We start from the raw sequence: 10,800 nt of genomic DNA, 5'->3' as shown, positions 1-10,800 counted from the left end.
TTCCTACTGCACATATGTGATGCATGCCCTCTGGCTGCAGCACAGGTAGTGCCAGTTTGGGTGAGGCTAACCGTGAAAGAGATGCATGAGAGGGTGAGTATGAGACAGAGCCATGAGATTGTATGAGGATTGGGTTGAGTGGTAGTGGTGGGATGAGTACTGGCGAGGTGAGTAAGTGCAGATAAGATGAGGACGAGCTTTGAGTGGGTGTGAGGAGTGATGTGACAGAGTAGTGTTGGCAGTGCAGAAGGAGATGTGGGGTGGGGGCGGTGATGTGGCAGACGGAGTGTAGGGGAATGAGTAAGTGTACTCACTTCGGCTGACCTACTTAGGTCATTGAAGCGCCTCCTGCACTGTATGCAGGTGTGTGATATGTTGGTGGTGCTGGTGACCTCCTCTGCCACCTCGAGCCAGGCCTTCATGGTGGCAGAGGCAGGCCATTTCCTCCTGTCCGCCGAGGAGAAGATCTCTGTCCTCCTCCTCCTCCAGTAGGACCTGGAGTGAGGCATCATTAAACCTGGGAGCAGCCTTCCCCCTGGGCTGCTCCATGCTGTAATTTTGACTCCTTTCTGCAGCATCAGTCAGTGGAGGACTGCCCCTTTAAATAGGGCTATTCCAGCTGACAGCCTATGATGCGGGTGCGCAGTCCGCCCGCTGCGCAGCTTTCCAGCGCGAAACCCGGAAGCCAAGGTAAGTACCTTCAAATAGGCTGCGATCGCGTGCGGAGCACCCCCGCCTCCCTCCTAATATCGAGCCCTCTGCATCCAAAACGGGAACTTCCCAATGCTAATATTCTTCACAAGAACAAAATTCCTCATTTTTTAAAGCATATACACTATAATTCGTATTGGGAAATGATCTAAGAACAAGTTTGACTATTGTACTCACACTCCTTACAATAATGATAGATTTTACCATGCATATCCAAAAGTTGCAGCTTTGAATGGCAATGTGGTTCCAAAAATATATATATATTTTTTAAAGGAATTGATTTTTGTATTTTTTCCCCATCAAATAGAGAAGACAAAAGTATAATAGCACAAAGAACCTTGAATGAGTCCTCTTCAAATCACTTACGGAGAATCTATTTGACTGAAATCTGGTGGTCACATTGATTCCCCAAACAGTAGGGATTACCTTTACGGTGTGTATTTAAAATTGCATCAGGTGCCTTGAATTGCTTTGGTGTCTTTGTGCAAGAGACAAATACGGCTAAATTTTGAGAGACTCCAGTCTTGGTGTGGAGCCTCACTTGATGTGAGTACAGATCAGAGGTGTGGAGGTCAGCATGTCCATTTTGCTGCGCTCCCGATTTTGTAACGATTAATTTTAAATTGGCAATGCTGCAAATTAGGCATGCTGACCTCCGCCCTCCTGATCAGTGCTCTTGTTGAGCGAGGCTCTGCGCAAGTTTTATCTTACTGAGAACAAGGATTGAAAGTTACCACCAGAGGAGGCAGGAGAAGGAGCTTTGTTTTCCTTTGGAGGCGTGATAGGCCGAATGGCACTTTCTCATGTTCTTAGATCTTGGCCGGGGGACGGGGGGCGGTGGGGGAGATGGGGGGAAGACGCCATTGTCTTCTGCAACCGAAAATAAATCAAGGTGGCTTGTAAGAAATAACATTTTGAATCAGTCTGTCACTGCAGAGAAATGGGGGGTAATTTTAACCCCCAAGAACGGATGGGCTGGGGGCGGGTGGGTAGGAAAAATTATTGATTTAATCAACGGAACCACAACCCTGGCTCCAACGTGCCCACTTCCAGGTTCAACCCAGGCACGTTTGAGTGCATGCAACTGAAACCCGAACATCGCATCCCCCATTAATGCTGGCGGGCGGATCGTTGAAAGGGGCAATTTACATACTTGAAATACTTAAGGTAGGTCATTTTTATAATGGATTCTGAACCCAAAACAAATTTTACCTTACCTGCACGGGTTTCCCATGGCTTCTCAAACTCACCAGTGAAACAGAGGCGAGATTCTGGCAGAAGTTGATTTGGCCCTTTAAACCTGTGATTGACACATCTCGAGAAAAGCTCAGGTATTGCAGCTGGTCTCTCAGTTCTCTCGGGCAAACATGTGGCTGAGAGTTATTTGTGTCCATGGTCGAGACCCCCCTGTTGGCCACCTCCGGCATCTGGCCCCCCCCCCCCCACCCATGTCCTTCATGGCCCACGGTCTCTCCCTCCCTCCTCTCCGATTCCCGGCTGCTTTCTCTCCCGACAGCCAGCCAGCCTATCAATCTGGCTGGCTATCGCGCAGGAAACCCGGAAGTGAAATCAGTTGCCTTCAATTGAGTTGTGATTGCAGAATCCAGCACACTCACTTGACTTCCAGGTTTCCTATGCGATAATCTACCCACCCATTCAGTTCCCGGCTCCATGCTAAATGATGTCAACCGTGGTTCAGTGGTAGCACTCTCGCCCCAGTCAGAAGGTTGAGAGTTCAAGTCCCACTCCAGAGACTTGAACACAATATCTAGGTTGAGACTTCCGTGTAGTACTGAGGGAGTGCTGCACTGTTGGAGGTGGCATCTTTTAGTTGAGACATCAAACCAAGGCTCCATCTGTCCTCTCAGGTGGACGTAAAAGATCCCATTGGCACTATTTCGAAGAGGAGCAGGGGAGTTCTCCCCGGTATCCTGGCCAATATTCATCCCTCAACCAATATTACTAAAAAAGATTATCTGGTCATTATCTCATTGGTGTTTGTGGGACTTTGATTTGTGCACATTGGCTGCCGTGTTTCGTACATTACAACAGTGACTACACTTTAAAAGTACTTCACTGGCTGTAAAGCAATTTGGGATCTCGTGAGGTCATGACAGGCACTATATAAATGCAAGTCTTTTTTTTGATAGAAGTCACGAAAATACTTGCACAACTAAACTACAGAGATGTTTTAGGACCAAATAACATTGCATGAGCATCATACATTTTATGCACAGTCAATAGAAATAAATGCAAAAAAAGGATAGAAGCCAAGCAAAAAATGGATTTGTCTGCATGGGAATTTGACATTTAATTTGGAGCTTGAAGTCAAAACATCTTGCAAGCTTTGTATTAATATGGTTGTCAGCTGAATTCCTGTGTTTTCACCCACCAGAAGTGACACACGTTTAATATAGAGAAAATCTTCTGCAAACTTCAGATAAATTCTGGGTGGTCACCTTTTACCAGGTCCAAAATCAGACAGGGTACAGAGGCCAGGCTTAGGGGAAGATCTTTAAAAAAAAATTATGTTGAAGCGCATTAGTTCAACTACCGTATGATCTTAACGTTTATCAAAGTCGCTAAGTACAAAAACAGAAATTCCATTTCGTGCTCGCTGACGAGGACAGGAATTGCACCGCCTTAAAGTTTACTTAGAGGTACTCAATCAAGCAAGCCCATAAATGAAACAGGTAAACCTGTAAGCATTAGCTATTATTTAAGGTGGGCAGTTAAAAATGAGCTAGTTACTTACCCGCTCAGCTCCCGACCATTTCTGACCACTTGCGATGTTAACCTGCAGGGTTTTGCAGGCAGATGAGGTGCCCAACTAAAGCAGACAGAATCCTCATATTTATGGAAATCGGAGTCCTATTACGTCAATAATAACTGGGATCTGAGGGAGGAGGTTGCCGCAGCTTTCCCACCGGGAAGTACGATTGCAGCTGGTATGAAGACAGAAAGAGGCTCTTCCGGTAAGTCTACAACTTTCCTTCGTGGAACCAGGAGCAGCACGAGTGTTCCTCCAAACCTCACAAGGAAAGTTGCGGCCTCCCAAACTCCCCCGCTTCCCTCTCACATCACCCTCCCGAAACCCCCTCCCCATCACTTACCTGGAAGCTGACGAGTGGCTCGGCCATCTGATCTTCACCTGCCAGCAGCCATTCTGTGCCCTCGTCTCGCCCATTCCAGGCGGTAAGTAAGCTGAGCAGTTAAAAGCGCCGTGGCCTCCTGCTGCCTCGCCAAGCTGGAAATCAACTCACCGGAACTCAGTTAAAATCTGTCCCTTGGCCTTGACTCATGTGCCACGCCACGGAACATTGACTAGTAATAAATTAAAAATCTGATGTCTGCGTGTGCTTCTGTGGCAAACTTTTTCCATTATAAATTCCTATGTCCACATTTATAATGGTCACTGACTATGCAAACTTGTCATACTGTAACTACGCTTCAATTTTGTGTCTCCAGCTCCTTAGTCTCTACTGCAGAGTAAGTCCTAAGATCCAACCAACTCTACTTCCCAAATTGCTGTAAGTTTTGCTATTTCACATTAAACAATAACATAAAATCAAAGTATTATATAAAAATAACGACTGAATATATGACTTAAAAATGGAGACTGAATTACGTGTGCCCTGATTATCCCTCCGCCCCCCTATCTCCACTTCACATGATGACTAAATTTGTCCTTGTGATATATCTTTTTGTAATTTAGATGTGTGAGATGCTCGGATTTAATTAAATGGAAACAGGCTTAAGAATATTCCTCATCCTGACTTTTAGGGGGTGAAATTCAACTTTAGTGGGGATGCAGAACGGGTGGTAATGGATCGGTCGCCTGTTATGCACCCTGCACGATTTTCCTTTTCATTGAAGTCAACATATAGTTAATTCAAGATGCAAGTTGTTCTGTCTTTATCTTTCAAGGCTATTCTGAAGCCACATGAGATCAGTACTCCTCCCAAGACATTTGCTATTCAATTGTATGTGTGCATTTATAACTGATTAAGATAACCCTTTACTTCATAACGTCTACCGTGGCATAATAAATGGAGATTGATACGATGCTGGGAATTCACAGCAACGCAGCAATTAAAATGTTCAGTTGTTCTTTGTTTCACTGCTCCCAGGCGAACAAGAGTTAGCTTATTAATCTGCAGTTTGATTACATTCTTTGTGTAATATCAATCTAGATTTCAAGCATGTGGCAGTATGTATAGCTTATTCAGTAACTACCAAATACCAATTGGCAACAGAACTTACATATGATAACTGCTTAAGTTAAATTCAATCTTAAGTTTGAGAAAGTTAATTTATTATTTATTAACCATTTCAGTGAAAAAAAACAGGAAAATTCGTATGTGTTGAGAAAATAATTAAAACATTATTACTTCAGCTTTGAATTAACCGTCAAAAGAAATAACAACTTTAAGCAGAATATCAAAACGAATTGACAAAACTCAGAACTCCCACACATTTTTTCCATGCTTTATTATCTTGCAGGTTTTTAATGGTTTTACCTCTCTACGCTCAAAGCAGTGCATGGAGCTGAACAATGTCAATGGTTATAAATGAAACACGGTTTTCTCATTTCCTACTGCTCTCCGCTGCCAGAAAACGCATCTAATCTGACAATATTACATAGCTTAACATGCACACCAATTCAATCAAAATGTCACTTTAGTTTTGCAATTCCAATATATAACCAAAGCTTCAGCAAATTTATTCATGTGTTTCACAGACCAGGATCGTCCTAGGTTCAATAGTTGGGGGTAGAAATTCGCCAATGCCTGTTTTCAGGTCCAGACTCAGCACTGCGCAGGCTAGCGGGAGGCCCAAGGCAGGCTTGGAATTAGGCCTCATTAGCATTTTATGCACGAGCTGTTGGAGCCTGTTGCGCCTTCGCAGGCAGCTCGCGCATTGAAGATGCCGAATGTCTGGCCACTTGCCTTGCCAGCAGTGGCCTGCAGGTTGGTCCCGGGAGAAGGGCTGGAACGGGCAATGGGGGCGGGGGTGGGGGAGTGAGACGATTGTGATGAGTGTAGAATCGTCTGCTTCTCCTGGCTCCACAAAGAGGCTTAAAAAAAATACTTACCTTTCTGTGCGGGGCAGAATGCCTAAAAATTGGGCCCGACAAATTTAGCAGTGGCCTGAACACACGTGCGGATTTGGAGCGAACTGTCACACTGTTAATTTGTCAGCGTTGCACAGATTTTACGCCCGATGAACAGGCGCAGCATATACCAGTTTCTACCTGTTTGTCTTTGCTGAGTTAGCTGATTTCAATCAGGGTGAAGGGTGCTGCAAATGGCTTCAGCATCCCTGGGTTTGGGGAGGGAAGGAGAACTGGCCAGAAGTTTCATTGCTTCGTTTCAATGAACGGTACACACCCGAAATGTTAACCTGTCTTTTCTCTTTATAGATGCTAACTGACCCGCTGTATATTTCCAGCGCTTTTTGTTTGTACTTCAGATTTCCAGCATTTTCAGCTTTTTTTTCTTTTTTATTCCCACTCCTAGTTACTATCCGGTAATTCTGTCTGGAAGTTTGCAGATGTGCACATTGGACAGGAACATGATTGGGCTGAGCTGGGATGAGTTCAGTAATATGTTTATACTCGTTGTCAAGGCTCACACATAAGTAATGGTGACTTGAGGTGAAAAAAGTTGTGTTAAAAACTCAGACAACGATAGACTATAGATTACTGTACAAAATTTTATTAGAGTCAAAATTCCATATTTTTCTGTTTAAAATACATATGCTTTAGGTTTTCATTTAGAAAATCCACATTATTAATAACCTTGCTGAAACGGGCGAAATTAAAGTTTTCTTTTCATTTCTGTCAGTATTCCGTGGAATGCTTCTCAAATTGTATTGTGTTTTTAAAAAAACTGGGTTTGACTATCAATTATCACGGTTTTAAGCACATTTGGGTATTTCTGTAGGCTGCAAAAATTGATTACATTGTCCAATTTTCAATATTGATTGTCCTTAACAGTCATTGTGCTTTAAAACATTTGCATAATATTACCATTTTTCGGTACAAGAACAATGCAAAGACACAAAATTTAAAATTTTGAAAGCTAGCATGCTGGAATACTGAAGGGACAAAACAATCATGCATAAAATACATCTCAATTCATACCTTTCTCCACTGACTGTTAATGACATGCACTAGTTGTAAAAACATTCCTTGTCCCATGAAGCCATATCTAATTTTTAAAGCAGATTCCCCCCCCCACCCCACAAGAAGGAATATTGCAATTTGCCAAAAAATAACCAGTGCAAAATCTGCAATGCAGTTCTTTTTCCCTTTCTCACAAAAGTAGAGAATTTTTAAATAATACAAATGCTTCCAAGTATTTCATGCTATAAATATTTAGAAGTGTTACAAATTAACTGTTCAGGGATTTCCTGAGCCATTGAAACAGCTCTTCTTCAAAGAGACCATGCCATCGAACATTTGCTTCCACAATTTCAATGGCTTGTGCGAACAAAGCCTCTGTTCCCTCTCCGAGGTTCTTTATAAAGTCCTTCAGCTGTAAAATTGAAAGCATTTTATCAGTAGCTTGGAAATGCAAAAAAGCTTGCTGTGGTAAACTAGCCCAGCTTGTGATGAAGTCTTTCACAGATCAGATTCATCAAATAAACAGTACCTATAATTCCTCCTTTCATTTTGTTTTTACCTTGCAAAGTTAATTTGAACTGTACCTGTCTGAGATATGATACCACTGTAAAACCTGGAAGGGAGGTGGGTTTGATGTCTGCCTGAAATGGGCGCAAAGTGGCTGCATGGCTTGCCCAAAACTGGCATCGGGCACCTCAAACCATTTTTGGGTTCGGGCCTCATTTGAATGCAGGTGGCGAGCTGTGGGCACAGAACGAGTGGCCCACTGCAGCTCGTTGGTTATGGGCTTAGTCACGTTGAGTCGGTGGCAGTTCAGGCCTGGGTGGAGCATCCGGTCCCGGAGGGGGCTCGAGCATGGGCCAGCAGTGGTTTGCAGTATTTGTGGAACCAGAAGGAGCACAAAAAATTCACCCAGAAAAAGTTGGGCCTTTTCTTGCGCAGCCTCCAACGATCCCTTTAAGGGCCATGGTTAGGCTGCTGACCACCTGGTACAAATGGGCGGTGCATGCACACAGCACACTCTATCCAAACGGTGTCCCACAACCAACATAAGCCCTCGATTTTAAATAAAGCTGTTGGACTATAACCTGGTGTTGTAAGACTCCTTACATTTGATTTGTATATGTATTTGACTGGACTATGATCTGTATAGGCAGCCTCCTCCTCCCCAAAACATACGGCTGCCTGTTTTGCTGGTGAGAAACAGGCAGGCGGCGGCAGTGGAAGATGACCCTCTTGGTTTCTGGAGTTGCGGTTGCAGCATCTCAGTGTCTGAATGTTTTGTCATAACACTAATTATGAAATAGGGTGCTGCTATAACGAGGCAGCTTCAAACAGCTTGTTTAGCTGCTTCCCAATTCAATGTTTTAACTATTTAGACTGTTGTTAAAATGATTACATGTTCCATTGACTAAGAAGCAACTAACAGATCAATTGCCTGAAATGTCTGAGTTACATGAATCACTCTAAAGGCCCTCTGCTCCCACTGATCAAATTTACATCGCACGTATATTGAGTGGTCACATTGATAGTGAAGGAACAGATCAACAAAAACAAATTGTAAACATAGATTATAGTTGAAGGAAATAAAATACTAAATAATTACATATGTTCAGCATCGAATTTCTAATCTTCAATTGTTTTGCAGTGTGCATCATTTCTTTTTGTTAAAACGATCACTTTTTGCACCACATATCAGATGACAGTTTTTAGTGATTAGTTCTTGTGTGAATCAGGCTAAGTAAACCAATATATTATGCAACATGTTTAAAAGTTCTCTCAGTTTAAGGAGAGGATTTCAAAATCTTATATAATTCAAGATGGATTTTTTTTTTAAATCCTTCTTAAACAAACTAAATCTTAAAATGGTTTTTATTGTGCCTTGTAAAATTTATAGAGTAATATTACACAGAAAAAAATCTTAAAATCCTGTAAGCTTTTTTCTCCCCCCAATCATTTCATAGCTCTTTGGTGGTAGTACTTCTTTGTAACAGTATAATTCAACTTAATTGATCCTTAACATAAGTCAATGATAACTTTCATTTCTCAATAGCACTTGAGTCAATAACTGCCTTCTGTTTAATTAAATGCTCAGGTGGCACCAGTAGAAATTTAATCATAATCATAGTGTGGGAGTTGTTTATTGCTCTGCTGTTGATAAGGGATTATTGCTATTTAACTCAGACATTAAAATCAATATAGCATTTTTGACCAATCGGGAGCACCATTTTACATTTTAGAGGGCCTGAATGTGTTAAGAGTTGCCCAGAACATACGAGCTCTAATGTGATATCTCCCATTGTCAGCCGTGGCTCAGTGGGTAGCTCATACTCGCTTTCTAAGTTAGAAGATTGTGAGTTCAAGTCCCACTCCAGGGACTTAAGCACAAAATCTAGACTGACACTCTCCAGTGCAGTACTGAGGGAGTACTGCACTGTCAGATGTGCGGTCTTTCAGATGAGACGTTAAACCGAGGCTTCATCTGCCCTCTCAGGTGGATGTAAAAGATCCCATTGCACTATTTCGAAGAAGAGCAGAGGAGTTCTCCCCCGGTGTCCTGGCCAATATTTATCCCTCTACCAACATCATTAAAACAGATTATTTGGTCATTATTACATTGCTGTTTGTGGGACCTTGCCGTGCACAAATTGGCTGCCATGTTTCCTACATTACAATAGTGACTACACTTCAAATAGTACTTTATTGGATTGTAAAGTATTTTGGGATGTCCTGAGATCATAAAAAGTGCTATATAAATGCAAGTTTTTCTTTCTATCGTAGTGACAATCAAGCCCAAGGAATGTTCAAGTATGTAACTCTTTGGCCAATGATTGGTAAAACTATGGGTCAGAATTTACTGAAAAAATAACAGCCTGTGAATGATGCACGCCGTTATTAATGTGCAAATCGGCCAGCAACTTGCGGGGAGGGAGAGATACCCCGTGAACTGTGAATAGCTACAAGTTAGCTTCGCGAAAATGGCATTTCGCCCTTAACCTCCCTGTGATTTTCATGAAGTTGTTGCATTTGCACATTAATTGTCCATTAAACTCACCTCAGAAAGTTAAGTCTAGTAATTAACAGCATAAGTTCCTCTCTCAACCCCTCCACGGTCTTGGATTTGTCACGCTGCTTGTCCGACATCTAGTATTGGATGAACAGAAATTTCCTCCAACTAAATATTGGGAAGACCAAAGCCATCGTCTTCGGTCCCCGCCATAAACTTCATTCCCAAGCCACCAACTCCATCCCTCTCCCTGGCCGCTGTCTGAGGCTGAACCAGACTGTTCATAACCTTGGTGTTCTATCTGACCCTGAGATGAGCCTCCATCCCCACATCCGCTCCATCATCAAGACCACCTACTTTCACCTCGGTAACATCGCTCGTCTCCGCTCCTGACTCAGCACATCTGCTGATGAAACCTTCACCCATGCCTTTATTAACTCTAGACTCAACTATTCCAATGCTCTCCAGGCTGGCCTCCCATCTTGCCCTGCCATAAACTTGAGCTCATCCAAAACTCTGCTGCCCATATCCTAACTTGCACCAAGTCCTGTTCGCCCATCACCCCTGTTTTCACTGACCTACACTGGCTCCTGGTCTGGCAACGCCTCAATTTTAAAATTCCCATCCTGGTTTTCAAATCCTTCCATGGCCTTGCCCCTCCCTATCTCTAATATTCTCCAGCCCTACAACCCTCCAAGATCTCTGTGCTCCTCCAATTCTGGCCTTTTGCGCATCCCCGATTTTAATCGCTCCACCATTGGCAGCCGTGCCTTCAGCTGCCTAGGCCCTAAGCTCTGGAATTCCCTCTCTAAACCTCTCCACCTCTCTCTCCTCCTTTACGACTCTCTTTAAAACCTACCTCTTTGACCAAGCTTTTGGTCACCTGTCCTAATATCTCATGTGGCTCAGTGTCAAATTTTGTTCGATAACACTCCTGTGAAGCGCCTTGGGACGT

The 10,800-nt window shown here is 43.1% G+C and overlaps 1 protein-coding gene across 1 annotated transcript in view; it reads right to left on the bottom strand.

The window, feature by feature from the left end:
* Positions 1 to 5,051: 5,051 nt before the first annotated feature.
* The window catches only part of LOC137334626 (thyrotropin-releasing hormone-degrading ectoenzyme-like), a 102,864-nt gene continuing 97,115 nt past the window's right edge, over positions 5,052 to 10,800 (bottom strand). Inside the window, exon 20 of the mRNA XM_067999446.1 lies at positions 5,052 to 7,250. Within this exon, the coding sequence (XP_067855547.1) occupies positions 7,107 to 7,250 (144 nt within the window). The 3' untranslated portion in view covers positions 5,052 to 7,106. The remainder of the gene's footprint in view (positions 7,251 to 10,800) is intronic.

Source organism: Heptranchias perlo, chromosome 18, assembly GCF_035084215.1.
Source record: "Heptranchias perlo isolate sHepPer1 chromosome 18, sHepPer1.hap1, whole genome shotgun sequence".
Lineage (NCBI taxonomy): Eukaryota > Metazoa > Chordata > Chondrichthyes > Hexanchiformes > Hexanchidae > Heptranchias > Heptranchias perlo.
This window is presented reverse-complemented; position numbering and strand designations above follow the sequence as displayed.